The following is a 22,977-nucleotide window of genomic DNA, read 5'->3' as shown; positions in this document are numbered from 1 at the left end:
ATTGTCCAGTGAGTATGATGAAAACGGCCCACAAAAGTTCCAAGAGAGTTGATTATCGGACCATGAAATTTGGACTGGGTAAGATTGGAATGAGAACATGCAGGATGTGGAGTACAAAGAGATGGGGTAGGAGGAACCGATTGTGGATTGGGGAGAGGTTGATCAAACACTTGTGGAGGCATGCTAGAGGTAATGAGCTGGATAGGTAAGAATGATAGGTGCTCAAAATTGAATTAATGGAGGGAGACACTTTGTTACTTCCAGATTTAGAGAATGACCATGGGAGATGAGTGGCTGAGGTGAGGTGGAGGACACAATCTTGGAGGAGAGGACTTCAGGGAACAAAGAGGTTGAGATATTGGAAGGCTAGCAGGCACTGAAATCAACAGAATGGTGGCCAGAAGCCAGAATATAAGGCCTCCATAAGGTTGCTGGGACTGAGGGTGGGGTGCCTGCCTCAGTTTGGGGATGGATAGTGTCCTCTCCTCCCATGCATCACAGCTGGAGTATAAGGGGTAGTGTAAGATGGTCTGGAAGCCTCAGTGAAGAGCAAGACTGTCCCTTCCAGGTCTTCCATGCCCGTTGGGTGGGCAGGAGGGGAGAGAAGACAGCTGCTGTTTAAGAGCACTGCCATGGAGTCCTCAGGGGAGGAGGAGGAAGGTGGAGGAAACATTCAAAGAAGTTGAGAACACAGGCGTTTTGCCGGTGGTGGAAGCAACTCCACCAATATGCAAATCATTGTTTTCTTCTGGTGATTTCTAAGTGATAACTAAGTAAGTATCTGTTTTGTGGTCATTCCTTTAACGTTTCTGTGTTAAAATATTAAAAATGAGGTTGGTGTGATTAAGGTGGTCAGTCTCAGGCATTCAAACTGGAAGACTTTCTGTTGATTGTAGGAGCCAGCTTTATTGGACTGACTAGAAAGGCCCATGATTGTCCACAAGGGCAATTTGCTCACCTCCTTCTGAAGCAGGGGAAAAGATAACATGTTTTGACTCATAGGCTGTTTTGTAATGAAATCACTAGAGCATCATGCAAAAGCAGTGCATGAAAAGCAGAAAAAAAAAGAGTTAAGAAAATCTCTTAGCTGGTTGTCTAATAATGATCGAAGAAACGCTTTCGCATTAAGTTTTTGGTTTGTTGAAGTGAACTCTTATGGAAATGCTGAGAATACAGTCGTGAAAGACCACCACCTTTTTTCACAGAAGGACCACAGAGGTCCTGACACAAACTACTGCAAAGGAAAAAAGCAGGTGTAAGTCACAGATTTCCATGATGGAGCATGAACAGAGTACTGATTAAAAGATTTTGTTGTTGTTGTTACCTGATAAGGGCTGGCTAGTAAGGATCAAGTTAAGTAGTTGGCATTTCAAGGGTAGAGAATATTGGCCCTTTCCTTCTGGTTTGCCCTACAGGGAAATGTTACTCACTCAACTTTTTGGGCTTTCTTTCCTTTTTGCTTTTAGCTTTTTGATTCATGGTACTGTTTAAGGCATAACTAAAAAAAGTCAATGCAAAATTGTTTTGATATGTTAGTGTGTTGTCAATAATAAAGCCATATCTCTCCAGTCTTATGATCAAGTTATTTTTCAGTGTTTATTATATCTGACAGAAAGCAAAACTTAAAAATATTATACTACATTCGTTTAAATTATTTTTTCTTTACCTAGTTGCATAGCTTATTAAAAATATTTTAATGAGTTATTTTATCTGTAAATGAGTTGGAATATTTTTGAATCTTTATTCTTTTTCACTTTGTATTGATTTTATAGGAATGTTTAGCCCTGTTGAATTGATGCCAGTAATCTTTTCAGATAGGTTACCAATCTGTTTATTTTATATAAAAAATAATTAGAATATCTTAACTTCATGAGTTCACCATTTTTTTTACTCCATTGGTGTTCTAGATTTTATCTGTGAGTAACTTATCTAACTATATTGAAAAGAGTTCATTTAGAGGTTCTGGTCCAAGATAGCAACATGGGAAGCTCCTGAATTCATTTTCTCCCATGGACTCACTGAATCTACAGCTATACATGGAGCAATTCCCTCTGAAAGAAATCTGGAAACTGAGTGACTCCTGTACACTGGGTGAATGAGAAAATACCTACATCGATATGGATAGGAAAGGGTGAGACATACTCTTGCCATGAATCTAACGTTTGGCACAGAGATATACAATCAGTAGGGAACTCTCAACTCCCAGCTTCTCCATGAGGAGCAAAGAGTTTGGACCCAACATCTAGCACCCCAACTTTTAAGACTTTCATCAGAGGGATGAGCCCCGCAAAGCACCCAACTCTGAAAACCAATGGGGCTTATGTCGGTAAGACCCACAAGACTGTGGCAAACAAAGAAAGATTTTAAGGGCTCGCTAGGATAGCCTGTGGCTGTCCCTCCAGGGCTCAGCACAGGAGAAGCAGACAAAAACACCCATCTCCCAGTCTTTCTCTGAAAGAGGCCTATTTGCATACTTTGAAAGCTGCTGCCTGAGGGTCAGGCTTCTAATTTAGCACATATCTAGGGGTTGACTGCCATCCTCCCCAGAGATCTGGGAGGCCAGCAGGTGACATCTTTGTGCTCTCCCTCTGTCTTACTCTAGGGCACTGGTGTCTCCTAGGAAGGAGCTTGTGCACATAACTGGCATCCCAGCTTTTACAGCTGAGGCCTAGAGAACACATATCTTGATCACCTGGCTCTGATGGCCGGTGGGGCTTGCCTTTGTGGGTCCCATAGGACTATAGCAAACAAAGAAACAGCTCTTGTTTTTTGCAGAGTACATGACCCCAGCCACTATGCCACCAGGTCGGTCCAAGAAGCAGTTCTTAACTGGCTATCCCTTGAGGGCTTGGCAAAGAGGGAATAGACAAAAATGCCTAGCTCCCAGTCTTTTCCTGAAAGTGGTCTACTTGCATACTTTAAAGGCTGCTGACCAACGGCCCAGCTTCCAATCAGCCTGCATCTATGTGCTGACTGAGATCCTACCCTTTGGGACCCTGATAGGCCTTGGCAGACCCTCATCTACTGGGAGCCACTAACCACAAAGAAGACGGGTTGGACATTGACAGAAGTTTGAGAAACAATCAAGAGCTCAGGCCATGCTGAACAATAAGGTTCATTTCCTACACAAGACCTACTTCCCGACTCCATAAAGACTGGGAGAGGTGGCTATTTTATCTAAAGCACAGAAACCAACAGAGTCAAGGAAAATGAAGAAACAAAGATAAATGTTCAAAAAGAACAAGAAAAAACTCCAGAAACAGACCTTAATGAAACAGAAATAAGTGATTTGTCTGATAAAGGCTTCAAAATAATAGTCATAAAGATGTTCACCAAGGTCAGGGGAACAATCCATGAACAAAGTGAGAATTTTAAGAGATAGAAAATATAAGAAAGTACCAAACAGAAATCACAGACCTGTAAAGAATACAATAACTGCACTGAAAAATTCCGTAAAGGGGTTCACCAGTAGACTAAATCAAGTGAAAGAAAAGATCAGCAAACTCAAAGACAAAGTAGTAGAATTCATCCAAACAGAGCCAAAAGGAAAAGGAATAAAAAAGACTAAAAATACCTTAAGGTACTTATAGGACACGATCAAGTGGACCAATATTTGTATTATAGGGGTCCCAGAAGGAGAAAAGAGAAAGAAAGGGGCAGAAAGCTTATTCAAAGGAATAATGGCTGAAAACTTCTCAAATCTGGGGAAAGAAACACACATCTAGATCCAGGAAGTCCAGAGAGTTCTAAGGAGAGAGTTCCAGGATGAGTCTAAGAGACCCACATCAAGATGCAGAATTTAAATTATTAAAAGTTAAAGAAGAGAATCTTAAGAGCAGCAATAGAAAAGCAGTTGGTACAAAGAAACCCCCATAAGACTATCAGTGGATTTTTAGCAGACACTTGGCAGGTAAGAAGGGAGTGGCATGATATATTCAATATGATGGGGGAAAAAAACCCTGCCAACCAAGAATACTCTACTCAGCAAAGCTGTCCTTCAGAATTGAGAGATAAAGAGTTTTATAGACATGTAAAAGCTGAAGGACTTCATCAGTAGTAGCCTAGCCTTACAAGAAGTGTTAGACTCCTTCAAGCTGAAATGAAAGGATGCTAATTAGTAACAGGAAAACAGGAAAGTACAAACTCACTGGAGATGTAAATATACAGTTAAATTCAGAATACTCTAATGATGCAATGGTGGTGGATAAATCGCTTATAGTATTATGATTAAAGGGCAAAAGTAATAAAAATAACTATAGCTACAATAATTTGTTAGTGGATAAACATGATAAAAAGATGTAAATTGTGACATCAAAAACATAAAACATTATTTGGGGTAAAGTAAATATATAGAGCTCCAGTATGCATTCAAACTTAAGTTATCAGCTTAAGGTAAACTGTTATAAGATGTTTTATATAAGCTTTATAATAACCATAATGCAAAAACCTGTAATAGATCCAAAAAAGACAAAGGAATCAAAACGTACCACTAAATCACCAAACTAAAATGGAAAAGACAAAGAAAGGAATAAACATATACAAAAAGCCAGAAAACAATCAACAAAATGGCAACAGTAAGTCCATATCTATCAATAATTATTTTTAAATGTAAATGGATTAAATTTTCCAGTCAAAAGACATAGATTGACTGAAAGGATAAAATAACAAGACCCAACTATATACTGCCTATAAGAGACTCACTTAACCTTTAAGGACACAGACTAAAAGTGAAGGGATGAAAAAACATATTCCATGAAAATGAAAATCAAAAGAAAGCAGGGGTAGCTATACTTATGTCAGACAAAATAAACTTTGAGCCAAAAACTGTAACAAAAGACTAAGAAGGTGGTTATATAATGATAAAGAAATCAGTTCATCATGAGGATATAGTGATTATAAACACGTCTGCACCCAACACAAGAGCACCTAAGTATATAAAATAAATTTAATGAACCTGAAGGGAGATAGACAGAAATACAGTAATAGTAGGGGACTTCAGTACCCCACTTTCAACAATGGATAGATGATCCAGACAGAATATTAATAAGGAAATATTAGACTTAGACACATTGCGTCAGGTGGACTTAACAAACATTTATAGCACATTCCATCCCCAAACAGCAGAATACACATTCCTCTCAAAAGCACATGGAACATTCTCCAGGATAGGTCATATGTTAGTCCACAAAAGAAGTCTTGCTAAATTTAAGAAGGTTGAAATCACATCAGCCATGTTTTCTGACCATAATGGTTTGAACTAGAAATCAATTACAGGAAGAAAACTGGAAAGTTCGCAAATATGTGGAGATTAGAAAACATGCTCTGGTCAAAGAAGAAATCAAAAAATGTCTTGAGATAAATGAAAATGGAAATACAACATACCAAAACTAATGGGATGCAGGAAAAGCAGTTCTAAGAGGAAAGTTCATAGAAATAAAGGCCTACATTAAGAAGAAAGAAAGATCTCAAATAAACAGTAACTTAATAAAACAGTAAACAGTAACAGTAACTTTACACCTCAAAGAATCATAAAAAGAAGAACAAACTAAGCCCAAAATTAGTAAAAGGAAGGAAATAATAAACGTCAGAGTAGAAATATATAGCATACAAACTGAAAAGATGATAGGAAAGATCAGTGAAACTGAGAGCTGGCTTTTTTGGAAGATAAACAAAACAGTCAAATCTTTAGCTAGACATACCAAGAAAAAAAAAGAAGACTCAAATTAGATATGAAAGAGGAGTCATTACAACTGATACCATGCAAGTATAAAAGATCATAAGAGAATACTATGAACAATTATATGCCAACAAATTGGACAACCTAGAAGAAATGGATAAATCCTAGAAACATACAACCTACCAAGACGGAATCAGGAAGAAATAGAATATCTAAACAGGCCAATTTCTACTAATGAGATCGAATCAGTAATCAAAAGCCTCGCAACAAGGGAAAGTCCAGAAACAGATGGCTTCACTGGTGAAGTCTACCTAACAATTAAAGAAAAATTAATTCCAATCCTTCTCAAACTCTTTCAAGATATATAAGAGGAAGGAACACTTCCAAACTCATTTATGAGGCCAGCATTACCCTGATACCAAAAACAGACAAGGATGTTACAAGAAAAGAAAATTACAGGCCAAAATCCCTGATCAACATAGACACAAAAATCCATAATAATGTGTTAGCAAACCAAATTCAGCAGTATATTAGAAGGATCATACACCATGACCGATTACGATTGATTCCAGGGGTGTAAGGATGATTCAGCATACACAAATCAATCAATGTGATACACTACATGAACAAAATGAAGGGGCAAAATCGTATGAGCATCTGTATGAGATACAGAAAATGCTCCTGACAAATATCAACATCCATTCATGATAAAAAAAAAATTTCAACAATGCCTGGTTATAGAGGGAATGTACCTCAACATAGAAAGGCCGTATATGACAAGCCCACAGCTGACATCATACTCAGGGATAAGACAAAGGATGCCCACTCTTGTGACTTTTTCTTTTAAAGATTCTATTTTTCCTTTTTCTCCCCAAAGCCCCCCAATACATAGTTGTATATTTTTCGTTGTGGGTCATTCTAGTTGGGGCATGTGGGATGCCGCCTCAGCATGACTTGAAGAGTGATGCCATGTCCACGCCCAGGATCCAAACCTGCGAAATCCTGGGCCGCCGAAGTGGGGTGCACAAACTTAACCACTTGGCCATGGGGCCGGCCCCTCTCTTGACTTTTATTCAACATAATACTGGAAGTCCTAGCCAGAGCAATTAATCAAGAAAAAGACATGACAGGCATCCAAATTACAGAGGAAGAGGTAAAGCTGTCTCTATTTACAGGTGACATGATGATATATATATAAAAAACCCTAAAGACTCCACCAAAAAACTATTGGAACTAATTAATGAATTCAGTAAAGTTGTAGGATCCAGAGTCAATATACAAAAATCAGTTGTGTTTCTATACACTAATCATGAACTATCTGAAAGAGAAGTTAAGAAAACAGTCCCACTTACAATTGCATCAAAAAGAATAAAATACCCAGGAATAAATCTAACCAAGGAAATGAAAGACCTGTACGCTGAAAACTATAAGACATTGGTGAAAGAAAGTGAGGAAGACAAAAGTAAATAGAAAGATTTTCTGTGCTCATGGATTAGAAGAATTATATTGTTAAAATGTCCACATTACCCAAAGCAATCTACTGATTTAATGCAATGCCTATCAAAATTCCAGGGACATTTTTCACAGATAAGAAGAAACAGTCTTAAAATTTGTGTGAAACCACAAAAGACCTCGAATAGTCAAAGCAATCTTGAGAAAGAAGAACAAAGCTGGAGGCATCGCATGTCTGGATTTCAAACTATATTCCCAAGCTATAGTAATCAAAACAGTATGGTATTGATATAAAAACAGACACATATTTCAATGGAACCTAATAGAGAGTCCAGAAATAAAACTTTGCCTACATGGTCAATTACTTTTTGACAAAGTATCCAAGAATATATAATAGAGAAAGGATTGTCCCTTCAAAAAATGGTGTTGGGAAAACTGGACAGCCATATGCAGAAGAATGAAACTGGATCCCTATCTTACATCATACACAAAAGTCAACTCAAAATGTATTAAGAACTTGAATGAAAGACCATAATACTCCTAGAGGAGAACATAGTGGGTTAGCTTTTTGACTTTGGTCTTGGCAATGATTTTTTGGATTTGACACCAAAAGCAAAAGCAATAAAGCAAAAATAAACAAGTGGGACTACATCAAACTAAAAAGCTTTTGCTCGGCAATGGAAACCATGAACAAAATGAAAAAAGCTACCTACTGAATGGGAGAAAATATTTGCAGATCATATATCTGATAAGAGGTTAATATCCAAAATACATAATGAACTCATACAGCTCAACAGCAGCAAAAACAGTTCAATTAAAAATGGGCAGAGGAACTGAATAGATACTTTTCCAAAGAAGACGTCTGTGAAAAACTGCTCAACGTTACTAATCATCAGGGTAATGCCAGTCAAAACTCAATGAGATATCACCCCACACCTGTTAGAATGGTTATCATCAAAAAGACAAGAAATAACAAGTGTTGCTGAGAATGTAGAGAAAAGGGCAGCCATGTACACTATTGGTGGGATTGTAAATTGGCACAACCATTGTGGAAAACAGTATGGAGGTTTGTAAAAAAATTAACAATTAGAATTGTGACTATCAGTCAATAGGATATGACCCATCAGTCCCTCTTCTGGGAATATATCCGTAGGAAATAAAAACAGAATATCAAGGAGATATTTGTACCCCTCATGTTCATTGCAACATTATTCACAATCACCAAGATATGGAGAGAACCTAAGTCTCAGCCAGTGGATGAACAGGTAAAGAAGATATATATACACACACACACCACGGAATATTACTCAGCCACGAGGAAGAAGGAAATTCTACTAATTGCACCAACATGAATGGACCATGAAGGCATTATGCTAAGTGGAATAATCCAGACAGAGAAAGAAAAGTACTGCGCGGTATTGCTTATAGGTGGAAACTAAAAACCAAAAAAAAGTCAAAGTCATAGAAACAGAGAATAGAAAGATGGTTGCCAGGGCCGTTGCATATATGGAGAGTTTGGTAAAAGGGTACACACGTTAATCTCTAAAATGAGTAATTTCTAAAAATCTACTGTAAAGCCTGGTGACTATTGTTGATAACACTATATTGTATATTGAAATTTGCTAAGAGAGTAGAACTTAAATTTTCGCATCCCTCCCCCCCCAAATTTAAATATGTGAGGTGATGGATGTCTTAAATAGCTAGGTGGGGGAATACTTTCACAATGTGTGTACATATATCAAATTACCACAATGTACGCTTTAAGTATCTTACAACTTTGTCAGTTATACCTCAGTAAAACTGGAAGGAAGAAAAGGTTAATTTACATGAATACAGTAGGGCCTTCGTGAACCTCTCCTGTGTGACTTTTTTTTTTTTTTTAATGTGGAGTAGCTTTTTACTAGAATTATGATTGTTGATTAAAGGTCATGGTATTTTCCATTCCTAAGTTCTGACGTATGTGATCGGAATTCCCTGCAGGAATTCTCTGGGCAGATTGGAGCAGAAGTATCCTGTAGTTATCAGTGTAGCTGCTAATGACTAAAACCAAGCTGGAAATACTGATTCTGTCTTAGGATCCAGATACTTCTGCATATAGAGAACTGTTCTGTGTTCGCTTTTACTCTTGCTTTTTACCTTTTGTCCTGTAATTCCTACAGTTTATTTGTGGGATTCTAGGACTTAACCTAACCATATATTGCTTTCAGATTGTAGTTTGTCTTTTTTTTCTCCGCTCTAAAGTCACTGGACTGAAAACCAACATTTGGCAAATAATTATTCAGATCATTGTGAAAAGAATGCAATATTTTGCTTTTTTTCTTGTGTTTATTATGAGTATTTTTTAAGTAGTACTCTTTAAGAGGCAGTAGCTATATTAGTGAGGCTAAGCTTATTATATAATTCTGGAGACAGACTGCCAGGGTACACCATTTATAAGATGTCTCACCTTTGCAGATGTTTAATGTCTCAGTGCCTCAGTTATCATCTATAAGATGAGGATGACAGTAGTACTTACTTTCATAGTGTTGTTTAGAGGGGGAGTATAAATGAGTTATTTCATGTGAATGAAATTATATGAAGAAAAGGTTTTATATATATATATATATATATATAAAACATAGCGGTAGACATATATGTAAAGTAGAGATTCTTTAGCATATTTGTGATTATGAAAACTTTTTTTAATTTGTTGGTATATATACTACACACACACATATTCAGAAATAATTAGTGCCTATAGGAAAACAAAGTTCATAGTAGTGATAATATATTCAATATGTATTAAAATAAGATTTTTTAATCATTGTGGAAAAAGCATAGGGTGCAAGTAAAAATTATAGCAAAATCAGTAACATCAATGACTAGCATTTCTTGAACGTTTACTAAATGTCAGGCACTGTGCTAAATCCTTTCTGGTTTCAATGACTATTTCCTCAACTAGCTAGAATTTCCCTGACCTCTCTCTCAGCTCTGATTTTATCATGTATGTGGTGGGTATTGATATCTGTTCTTTCTACCTCAAAGGGATATTATTAGAATAAAATGAAATAATGTTGTAAAATGATCGGTGAACTGGTACATAATCATGTGAGAGAAGAGATTGATAAATTATTTAGCACGTGATCATAATAATGATTAACAACTGATCTTGATTTGTCTTGAGATCATAGATGTCTTAGGAGCTGCTGACTTCTCTGAAAATAGGTAGTTTACTGAATTAAAAAAAAATGTATGTTATATATGTTTATATGTATTTATAATATTTATATATCAGTTAATATATATATTATTCATTAAACAGAGGCGGGCTAGCAGAAAGACTAAATGGACTGCAGAATCGAGAGAGATCTGCCATTTCTTTGTGGAGACATCAGTGTGTTTCTTACCAAAAGACACTTTCAGGTAAGGCTTGTACTGGCAGCTGAGACTGAGAAAAGAATATGCCAGTTTAAAGTATTTTTGTATTAAAATATATGAAGTTTATATTACTGTTTTCATGACTTTTTTTTTCTCCAGGTGTCCTATAGATCTCAGAAATTGTTCCAAAAGATGAATCTGTTCTTATAAGGTCTAATGATTCCTCCCTCTAGAGCTTGTCATAGTTCAGTAGAAGACTTATTTTTGAAGATCTCACTTGGAAGGTTCTATATTAGACTTTTCTCTTTCTAGATCTAAGCCAGTAGCTTTCAGACGTTTGTGACTGCAACTTGTAGTAAGAAATATATCTTCCATCATCTCTCAATACACACAAGATTCACTCACTCACACACATACACACACACACCCCTGAAACAAACATTTCATAAACAAAATCAATTTTAATATGTGTATCATACTGCACATTCTCTTATTTTTAGCATAAACTTAGTCTCACTGAATTGATGCAGGACCCTTCTAATGAGTTGCAGCATTCAGTTTGAAAGTTGCTACTACAAGTAAGTGACTGAAAACTTGTTTCTTAACAAGTTGATATTTAAAATATTCCACACGCCTACAAAAGTTCCCTCTCTTATGAGACAATGGTCTTTTTCAGAGTTTTTCCTGAGTAGTCTCTCCATCTGGAGTGGATGAAGAGGTGAATGGGCATGGTCATCGATTCCAAATCTATTAATAGTCATCTCTACATGGGGATCCTTAGAATATGCATTTTGGTAGGCTCACAGGTTATTTTTGCACATTTTAGAGTTCATAATAGAAGTAGAATGCTAGATAGAGTGCTCAATTGATAGCTTCTCAACTATCGCACATACCTTTGGAAGACTTTATTCTTGTCTCCTTTATTACCTTTAAAATCCTTCCTAGCTATCTTTAGCAACTCTCTTCTCCCTTTCACATTCTTGTATTAAAATATGACATCTGCATATATTTTATCAGGATAACGTGATACGTATGTCCCAAAAATACTTTTCCTGCTATAGGATTCTATGGATTCGCCCCTTGTTACATTTATTACTTTGTATCTTGTCATTTTTTTCATATCAAGGATTATAATATTAAATAATTATCTTTACAATTCATTTGATTAGTCAGAAAGCCCAGCATACATAAAGCTTCCCTAGTTGTATTACTCAGGGAAATCAATAATAGACTGCTTTAAGTACAAAAAAAGAATTTAATAGTACTCATAATTGAAAGCCATAGGGGCTTTCATGCTTCAGGAATATTGGTTTTGAAAAGGTTGGAAGGTCTTCTCCATGTGGTAACTCCCAGCTTCAAATCCAGTAAAAAGAATGCTTTCTTTTCTAGTATTTTACCAGAAATCCTGAAGTAATTGTCATTGGTCTGACTGAGACATGCATCCATCCTTGAAGGAGTCACTGGCGAGGTGGAATACAGTCAATAGCACTCTACTAGCCCTTTGCTTAAGCCATGATCATTTTCTTTTCAGACTTATTAATAAAAATCAACAAGAGCCAGTTATGATTTTACAATATATTATCTCATTTTAGCCTTTTAGTGATCTTCCACATTATCTTATTTATAAATATTTTCATGTGCATTCTTAACCTCTCAAATGTGAATGACCTTGACCTGGAGTGATCACTTTCTCCCGTAATCTATTTACCTCCACCTCTAAATAGTTTCTGTTTAATCCTTGTGTCACTCATCGTTTTGAGTTTATTTGGGGTTCTGTGGATTATAAATTTCTTTTTTCTGCTTGAACCAGAAAAATATGGCCTTGCCTCCTCAATTCTCAAATTTGCTCTTCTTTTGTGTTCTGCTTTTGCCTTGCTTCTTTTGAAGTAATTATTTAAGAGAATGGTAAGCTTGGATTTCTTTGTGACTGGGTATAAATATTTGAGTTACTAGATTTCAGTGAGGTCACTTTTATTTCTTAGTGGTAGAGACCAGGTTTTATTGGGTTGGGGTTGTGAGCTGTAGGATGGATAAGACAGGGTGGGAAGAATGGAGCACAACAGGAAGAAGAAAGCAAATGGAGTGATTGAGATGCCCAGCTTTTCCCTGGCATCTGGCCACTGCACACTTAAAAGACCAGAACATTGGAGCTACCATTTATATATCACATCAGTGTTCATGCCACACCTGTTTTCCTTTCCCTCACAAAAAGAGTGTTCTTAGAGATTTTCTAGTCTGAACTCCTCATTGGGGGATTGAGAGTATGTGGCCTAGAGGAGGAATGTGACTTGCTCTGATTATTCAGCCACTTAAAGGAAGAAACTGGATGAGAGCCCCAGCCTCCTGATTGCCAGTGCTGTGCTCGTTAATGGTACCACATCCTACCTCATAGAAATAATTGTTTCACTCCTCTACCGATTTCCTCTTGATAATGCTATTGAGGAATAGCCAAACACTCCAAATTGGACTTTACGTGTCTGGGAAGGTATCTATCCTGAATTCTGTTGACTTTATAGTCTTGAAATATTGTAAATATCCTGAAGGTGAGAGCCAAGACTTGAATAAACTTTAACTTCGACCGTAACTTCCTAAGAAATAATTGGGAAAAATAGCTTCTGTCTGTCCTCTTTCCTCCTTCAGCATTATCCTCATCATTGTTGTATCATATTTGGAGGTTTACAGCCTGCCAGGTGCAATGCTGGGGGCTTATTACATATTAAGTCATTTAGTATGCAAAATAATCTTCTAAGATAGAGTTTGCTTTCCTCGTTTTCCAGATGAGGAAATTGTACACTGAATCTATGGTATGTATGAGTAAGCCCAGATTTGAAGTGTCTCTCAAGTCCGTATTCTTATTCACTAATCTTTTTGGGGCCTTCATTAGATTATTTGTTTAGGCTGGAGAAAGTTAGGATTAAGAAGGCAAGGGATAAAGGAATCAGCAAAGTTAGAAATATTGGTACAAATGTGATTTTTCTTTGGGAAAAAGTAGTCTTTCAATGGGTAGGTTTCTATTGCATTCTTGAGATAGCACTATTTTGAGGAGCATAGGACGTAAGTTTGAAGATTACAAAGACTGTGTCAGTCGTGGATCTGTGTCGCATGCTCAAAAATCTTAAATTTTGATAGGGAGGTTGCAGATTGTCTTCTTAATTAATGTATACTGTAAATCACTAGTAGTCTCCCCTTATCCTTGGGGGACACGTTGGAAGACCCCCAGTGGATGCCTGAAACTGCAGATAGTGCTGAACCCTCTGTATACTATGTTTTTTCCTATACAAACATACCTATGATAAAGTCTAATTTATAAATTAAACACAGTAAGAGATTAAAACGATAACTAAAAATAAAGACATTATAACAATATACTGTAATAAAAGTTACTGTACATCTTAGCAACCTCTGCATACAATTTTTTTCTTTCCTTATTAAGTCAAGAACTTTCACCATTTCACTTAAAAGAAGCACTTCATGGCTTCTCTTTGGCATATCCAAATTGCCAGCATCACTGCTCTCAGGCTTTGGGGCCATTTTTAAGTAAAATAAGGATTACTTGAACACAAGCACTGCAATACTGCAACAGTCAGTCTGATAACTTAGATGTCTATTAAGTGACTAACAGGTGGATAGTGTCTACAGTGTGCATCCACTGGACAGACAGGTTATTCATGTACAAGGCAGGACAGAGCTTAATGGCATGAGATTTCATCACACTACTCAGAAGAGCATGCAATTTAAAACTTATGAGTTTATTTCTGGAATTTGCCATTTAATATTTTCGGACCATGGTTGACGCAGGTAACTGAAACCATGGAAAGCAAAATTGCAGATATAAGAAGACTACTGTATGTTGTCCTACCTTCTCACTACAGTGAATTGACCAAATTGGCAATTGCAGAGGTGAGAGAGTATCTTCTGGAGTTTGGAATAGAAAAATACCAAGTTAAACAAGTGTGACTGGGTACCTGGACAAAGGGGAAAGAGATGATCTTTTATTTGGCTCATAAGCACCAAATAGCTTATTTGGAACGTTTCTTATAATTTCCCTTCTTAAGTTTGGGGATAGAGGGTATTTAATTATACCATAAATAAAAAATAAAATAAAACAAAAAAATAGCCCAATTATTCATTAATTTGACAGATGAATGTGACCATCTCCAATAGGTTTTTTTTTTTTTTTTTTTTAAGGAAGATTAGCCCTGTCCTAACTGCTCCCAATCCTCCTCTTTTTGCTGAGGAAGGTTGGCCCTGAGCTAACATCCTGCCCATCTTCCTCTACTTTATATGTGGGATGCCTACCACAGCATGGCGTGCCAAGCGGTGCCATGTCTGCACCCGGGATCCGAACCACCGAACCCCGGGCCGCTGAAGCGGAACGTGTGCACTTAACCGCTGCACCACCAGGCTGGCCCCTCCAATAGACTTTTTCTCTTAGAACTCTGAACATTTTTGGAATTTGGATTTTATTTTTTGTTTCCTTTGCTTAGATGAATTTCTTATTTTTCAGGTCTAGTAGATCTTCCTTTTGATGTCTTGTAATAAATTGTGTCATTTTTTTCTTTACTTCAGATAAAACTTACTATAAACATGTTTTAGGAGGAACATTTCACAATTTGGTGTTTTGTTTACTTTGTGGCCTAGCAGAAAAAGTTTTTTCTTTCAATATAAAAAGTTGTATTTTTTCATGTCTATATGTTTATAGCAGCTAAGTAAGTAACAGAAAAACTTACAAATGTTAATAGAGGTAACTCACTATTTAAAATTTAGTAATATTTAAAATTTAGTAAACCCCTAAAATTGTGATGGATCTATTAAAACATGTATATTATTAATCTAAACTCTCTAGACCTCTCAATTTCCCTATCAAAAATGAATATAATAGTAGTACCTCGCCTTATAAGCTTCTGCTAACAATGAACTTGATGCTGCATGCGAAGCAAGTACAGCCCTAGAACAGAGGCAGCATCAGTAGACAGTGAAAATAAAGGGACACTGCAGTTAGTTTATTCTGAGGTCAGTTTTATTGCTACCAGATCTGGTAGTTCAGAAGCAACCAAAAGAAGCATATCCTCCTCTCCCTTAGGGTTTGGATGTACCTTTGGGTTTGCAAGATACCAAAGTCAGAATCCTATCTTGTTTCTTAGACACTCAAGTGGATTACTTTTTTTAGGTTAATTTTGACTGAACAGGTGAATACATCAAGCTTGACTTTCTCTTCTTCTCATTCGTTTACTGAGAAATCTAGGAATTAGTAGTAATTTTATGAACTACATCTTGGTTTTTGTTCCAGATATTAAATATAGCATATCTCACTGAGTCTATCTTTATTTATCTCATTCTGATATGAGAAAGTATGGCTTACAAAATTCCTCTATAGATAGTAACTATTATCGTAGTCCTTTCTTCCCACATTTCTTCCATTTGAGGAGTGTTTATTTAATTACTCCTTAGTTGAGAGGAGTGTGGGGTCTGCTTATTAATTTGAAATGTTTGAATGAATGTCTCCAACATATTTTCCTGCCTTTTTTTTGAACTTCTTATTTTGAGATAATTGTAGATTCACATGTGACTCAAGCAGTTGTAAGAAACAATATAGAATGATTACTTGTGCCCTTCACCTAGTTTCCCCCAGTGATGACATCTTTCCTAACTATAGCACAACCAGGATATTTTCCAGGATACAATTCACAGAACATATTCAGATTTTATTAGTTTTACATGCACTTCTGTTTGTGTGTATATATTTTATGTAATTTTATCACCTGTGTAGATTCGTGTGGCCACCACCACAGTCTGGATACAGAAAAGTCCATCACCATAAGGATCCGTCATGCTCCCCTTTATAGCCACAGCCGCCTCTTTCCCATCCTTCTCTCTAATACCTTGCAACTACTAATCTTTTCACCATTTCCATAGTTTTGTCATCTCAAAATGTAATATAAGTGGAATAATATGGTATGTAACCTATTAGGATTGGCTTTTTTCACTCAACATAATTCTCTTGAGATTCATCCAAGTTTGTATGTATATCAATAGTTAGCTTCCTTTTATTGGTGAGTAGCATTCCATGGTATCGATGTCCAGTCATGCACCACATAACAACATTTCAGTCAATGACAGACCCCATATATGATGGTGGTCCCATAAAATTATAATAGAGCCATCGTAAAGTTGTAGTGCAGTGCATTACTGTCATGTTTGTGGTTATGCTGGTATAAACAAACATAGCAAACCACTATGGATAAATTTCTGAAAAGAGTGACACCTATTCAAGAAGAGCCTCAGGCAGGTCCTTCCGGACGTATTCCAGAAGAAAGCATTGTTATCATAGGAAATGACAACGCCATGTCTGTTATTGCCCCTGAAGACCTTTCAGTGGGACAAGATGGGGAGGTGGAAGACAGTGATCCCGACCCTGTGTAGACCTAAGCTAATGTGTGTGTTTGTGTCTTAGTTTTTTTAAAAAAAATTTAAACAGTAAAAAAAAAAAAAAAAAAATTTTTTTAAAGTAGAAAAAACTTACAGAATAAGGATATAAAGAAAGAAATTATTTTTGTACAGCTGTACAATGTGTTTGTATTTTAAGCTAAGTGTTATTACAGAAGAGTGAAAAAGTTAAAAAAATTTAAAAGTTTATATTGTAAAAAAGTTACAGTAAGCTATGGTTAATTTATTATTGAAGAAAGAAAAGTATTTTTTATAAGTTTAGTGTAGCCTAAGTGTATAGTGTTTATATAAAGTCTACAGTAGTGTAATGTCCTAGGCCTTCACTTTCATTCACCACTCACTCACCCAGAGCAACTTTCAGTCTTGTAAGCTCCATTCATGCTAAGTGCCCTAAACAGGTGTACCATTTTTATCTTTTATACTATATTTTTAAACTGTATATTTTCTATGTTTAGATACACAAATTCTTACCATTGTGTTTCAGTTGCCTGCAGTATTCAGTACAGTAACATGCTGTACAGGTTTGTAGCCTGGGAGCAGTGGGCTATACTATATAGGTTTGTGTAAGTACACTCTGTGATGTGCACACAATAATGAGATCTCCTAAGTGCGCATTGCTTAGAACATATCCCGGTCATAAAATGATGCATGACTGTACCACAGTTTAACTGTGCACTCATTGAAGGACATTTAAATCTTTTCCAAGTTTGAGCTATTACAAATAAAGGTGTTATGAATATTTGTGTACTTTTTTTGGGGGGGGAAGATTAGCCCTGAGCTAACATCTGCTACCAATCCTCTTCTTTTTGCTGAGGAAGACTGGCCCTGAGCTAACATCCGTGCCCATCTTCCTCTACTTTATATGTGGGACGCCTGCCACGGCATGGCTTGCCAAATGCTGCCATGTCCACACCCGGGATCCGAACCAGCGAACCCTGGGCCGCTGAAATGGAGCGTGCGCACTTAATTGCTGTGCCACCAGGCCGGCCCCTGTGTACAAGTTTTTGAGTGAACATAGGTTTTTACTTTTTGGTATAGATGATCAAGGGTACAATTGTTAGGTGTTATAAGTGCATGACTAGTTTTGTAGGACATTGCATGTTTGTATCAAATATTTCAGTGACTATCTCTAACATATCTGACTTTAAAAAAAAATTTTTAATACCTTTGGTTTGTGGATTTAAATTTTTCTTTTCTTCCCTTATGGATAACTTACTTTTCTGAGCTGTTTTGTAACTCTCACTTATACCATTTAATAATCAGTTTCGTTTTCCTTGTTTGTGCCTTCTCTTACATTTCCATATAAAAGACATATATCTCAAGGTTCTTCAGACTTGAATAAATTTTAAATGTGTGCCTCTTTCCTTGGCTTTTTTTTGTGATCACTGAGGAGGGATTGAACTTGGCTGTTTAAAGAACAGAGAGAAGCATATGTGGTGCACATGAAGGCCAGCACAGGTGGGTGTGTTAGATGACACACAGAGAAGAGGGAGGGAGGCAGGGGCCAGACCACTTAGGGCCTGAAGCCATGGCTAGATTTCATTTCCAAGGTGATGCCTTAGAAATACACATTTTAAAATGTGGCTATGTAATAGAGAATGGCTGATTATAGAGGCAAGAGAAAAGTATTTTCTGGATTTCTCTTCAAGAAACATTTTTTTTTTCCTTTTTGAGGGGAAACACTTTTCCAACACTGCTTTGCCATTTGCCTGGATCAGTGGCCAGTATTTGTTAAGTGATATTCAAAGCATGTCCCGTGTTTATTAACTCATTTAGTCCTCACAACAGGCCTTCCGGTTAGGTCCTCTGATCCTATTTTAGAGACAAAGAGAATGTAGACAGGCATGTCCCTGGCTAGGGGGTGGCAAAGCCAGGTTTACATCAGTCAGCCTGCCTCAGTGTCCCTTGGTCATGGCCTATTTCGTTTTAGGTAGATTGTTTGGGAGGCAGGCACTGAGAACATGAGCTCATGATGTGTCTGAGTTCTGTCCGTGTGAGTGTAGCCAAGGTAGTGCACCGAGCCCCTTGTTCAACCTCTACTTAGTAACAGTGCAGCAAATGTTTTCACAGTGTGTTTCATATGTAAGTTTTTAAAAATAAAACTAGTTATAGATATTCTTAGATGGAAGAAACCGGTGAACTCCTCATATTGTTCAGGAAGAGAGTAAAGAGGAAAAAAAAAGAAGTAAAACCAAAAAACAAATGATGCTCTTCAGGTAAACTATTTTTCATGAGATTTTTGCTCGTAAAAGTTCCATCTAAACTTAAGAAGGAAGGTTGGCGGGGGGTGGGGGCAGGAGGAGAGAAAGAAACAGGCAAAATCAATGTAGTGCAGTACTTCGTCTAAAGCAGAATTCTCTCTGGAGTTTCTTTTTCCTCAACTTGCCTCTATCAAATATATTGAGAGTGCTCACCAAGTGTGTGTATGTGTGAGTGCTTACTTCAGAACAGTCTTTGATATGTCTGTGAAGGTAGAGATACTGTAGGTTTTCTGTGTGTGTATGTGCATATGTATGTGTTTCAGAAATAATATATTGTCTTGAATTTAGATTAGTATTATAAGAGCAAAGAGTGAAGTTATTTATATTGGTATGAGCATTTAATAGCTTTTGTGTTAGGATTTTTGTTTGTTTGTTTTACCTTTTGGCCACTGGGTCATGATCAGCTGAAAGTTTGTAAGGTGTAGGCCACAAAATACTGTAACTTTTCTCAATGCCTTTTTACAACACTGCTCCACAGCATTTTGATACTGCCACCTGGAAAACTTCACTTTCCACTCACACCACTAGCCAGCCCTGGGTATCTCTCCCTGTCTGGTTGGCAAACAGTCCACACTGGCTCACCTAGATGAACTTACTGAATCTCCTTAAAATAAATTCACATGATGCTGTCCAACTGCCAGACCGTACAATAACTTAACCATGGACTATTAGTGTGTCTGTTTAAAGTAAGTTCAGATTTCAAGAGTTCTTGTTTTCTCTTTTCTGTTTTATAGTTTTAATTTTCTAGTCTTTTTTCATTGAGGATAATTATTTCCTTATTTTCCCCACCATGATTTTTGCAAAATTACATTTACTATTTATTGTTTTTCCAATGCCACATTTTATTACACATGTCCCCTTCAGAGTTTTTGTTGTTTTGTGGGGGCTTTTGTTTTTATTTGTTGTTGTTGTTGTTATTTTCTCTTGCAGAGAACAGTCTCTAAATTCAGGGGGAAATATCTGCTGTTTACTATTTCTCCTTAGATTTCTGGATGCCAGACTTGAAAGTTTTTCTGAGATGATGCACTGAAGTTCAGATTGATGCAGATAATATAAGTGATGGCTCCCACTGAATGCTTCTCCCAACCAGACACTGAGTGAAGCGGTGCACACACATGTCACCCCAACCTTCTGAATCATAAATATATCCAAAACATTCTGTTTTCTAGTCTATAGAGTCAGAGATTATTTGTTAAATGAAGAAGACTGATTTGCAGACAGGAGACAGGGCCTCTATTCTTTTAAATCTTAAGTTTTTCACTGCCTATTCTTATTAAATGAAAGGCTTATTTTTTTTTGATGTTTAAGGTCACTTCAATTAGCTAATTAAAAAACATTGATTCTCCTTTAAATTTTGTTGAAGATGATAAGCAATCAAGTAATATTCAGAGTGTCTTTTTCTGTAAAATTCTCAGGTACATTACTTATGCAGAGGAAAATTTTTTGTGTGCCCATATTTCTGTGTTGGCTTTAGTTATATGAAATAAATGTTCTTTTGCCATGCTGCTGTTTTGCTGGTGCTTAGAATCTGGTGGTGGAGATGAGATGGTGGCAAGAGAGAGTCACAGATAAGGAGCTTGACAGATCATTGTTCATTTATTCATTCAACAAGTGCTTATTGAGAGCCTGTTATGTACCAGAGACTGTGCACCATGTTAAGATCTGATCACTGCACCCATGGAACTTCTGTTTTAGTGGGTTAGATAGATGATAAGCAAAGAAAGAATATAGGTACAGATTGGCATAATGAAGGATCAGTGAGGAGTTGCTACACTGGGCAGGCCAGGGAGGAGAGCTTCAGGTTTACAGTGGACACCAAGCCTCTGTCTAGTTTCCAGGCCAGAATATCAAAAGAAGGTGGCTAAAGAGTTATGGAACAGTGGAGGTTTTGTTACTTACTAATTTTTGTAAGAAAAATTATATTTTCAACAGAGATTTTGAATAGCCTATATTTTTCCCTATTTTCTATTTTTTCCAGTTTTATTGAGATTTAATTGACATACAACACTGTATAAGTTTAAGATGTACAGCATAATGATTTAACATACATTTATTGTTAAAATGATTACCACACTGTTTAGTTAACATTCATTATCTCATATAGATACAGAAAAAAGGAAAAAGAAAAATATCTTTGTTTTCCTTACGATGAGAACTTGTAGGGTTTACTCTCTTAACAACTTTCATATATACCATACAGCTGTATTAACTATAGTTATCATACTGTACATTGCATCTCTAGTACTTATTTATCTTATAAATGAAAGTTTGTACCTTCTGAACACTTTCATACAATTTGCTCTCTTTCCTTTTTCTATGAGTTTGGTTTGCTGTTTTTTTGTTTGTTGTTGTTCTTTGTAAGATTTCACATATAGGTGAGATCATGCAATATTTGTCTTTCTCTGTCTGACTTATTTCACTTAGCATAATGCCATCAGGCTCTATCCTTGTTGTTGCAAATGGCAAGATTTCCTTCTTTTTTATGACTGAATAGTATTCCATTGTATATATCTACTACATCTTCTTTATCCATTCATCTGTTGATGGGTACTTAGATTGTTTCCATGTCTTAACTACTGTAAATAATGCTGCTATGAATATGTGGGTGAGATATCTCTTTGACATACTGTTTTCATTTCTTTTGGATATAGTCTTAGACCTGGAATAGCTGGATCCTATGGTAGTTCTATTTCTAATTTCTTGAGGAACTTCCATACTGTTTTCCGTAGTGGCTGCACTAGTTTACAGTTCCACCAACAGTGCACAGGGGTTCTCTTTTCTCCACATCCTCGCCAGCATTGATCTCTTTCTTTTTTGGTGATTCTTGTTCTAAAAGGCATGAGGTGATGTCTCATTGTGGTTTTGATTTGCATTTCCCTAATGATTAGCGATGTTGAGTATCTTTTCATGTACCTGTTAGCCTGAATAGCCCATATTTTAAATATTTTTCCTATTGGACAAAATCATTGTAATTGAAAGATATTTTTAGTTTATTAAGTCCAATAAGAGGCTGTTTCTTTAGTATACATTTTATTCAAACAGTGAAATATAAAAGTGCAATTTAAAGCCTTGGAAAATGAGGGATGCAACAGAATTTTGATTTGAAATGCCTTTACCATGTGAATATTTGCTTTTCTTAAATCCCTATTTTGTGTTGAAATATAGCACAAAGAATAAAGTACAGCAAAAATAGATATGCAGCTTAACAAGTACGCTATAACCACCACTACTCAAACAATAGAAATAGATGGTTTTCTATTAATTTCAGACTTTTTTTACTCGCTAGAGAAATACAGTAAATTGATGCCTTAACTCTTTATTTTTTTATTGGCAGGTGGCCATAATATTTTAACATGTTTTGTTTTACTTTGTCTCTTATTTCTTTCATTCAAACTTTAAGCCACAAATATCTGCCCGTCACTGACAGAACTGTCTGATCCTATCATAACATTATAAATTTTTTCTTGCTTATTTAAAATATTAAAGCTTTATTCTTTAGAAGGACACAAAACACTTGAAGATGTTTTAATAACATCTGCAAAATTTTGCTTTGTACTTACTATGTACTTATTGAAGTATGTTTTTGGAAAATAAGACAAAAGAAACAAGCAAAGCCAAATGGAATAAGTTATTACTCCTTAGGAATTGTAAAGGAGAATGATTGCAATGAATTACTCCTTGAAGAATATTTTATTTATAAAATTTCAAGAGAAATTGAAAGATGTCATATACTATTCCTTATTCTAATGGTTACCTATAATAAAATACTCAGGACAGTGCTTC

General features: G+C 36.3%; 1 protein-coding gene across 22 annotated transcripts in view; it reads left to right on the top strand.

Annotated features, from left to right (window-relative positions):
• Positions 1-22,977, top strand: part of SPIDR (scaffold protein involved in DNA repair) — a 470,799-nt gene that overhangs the window by 153,200 nt on the left and 294,622 nt on the right. For all 22 annotated transcript variants that reach the window (XR_011493246.1, XR_011493245.1, XR_011493244.1 and 19 more), the window contains one exon: positions 10,431-10,531. Coding sequence is in view for 18 of the 22 variants with exons in the window: in XM_070481312.1 (XP_070337413.1) it covers positions 10,431-10,531 (101 nt within the window). In the remaining 4 variants the exon portion in view is untranslated. The remainder of the gene's footprint in view (positions 1-10,430; positions 10,532-22,977) is intronic.

This window comes from Equus asinus, chromosome 12 (assembly GCF_041296235.1).
Source record: "Equus asinus isolate D_3611 breed Donkey chromosome 12, EquAss-T2T_v2, whole genome shotgun sequence".
Classification (NCBI taxonomy): domain Eukaryota; kingdom Metazoa; phylum Chordata; class Mammalia; order Perissodactyla; family Equidae; genus Equus; species Equus asinus.
This window is presented reverse-complemented; position numbering and strand designations above follow the sequence as displayed.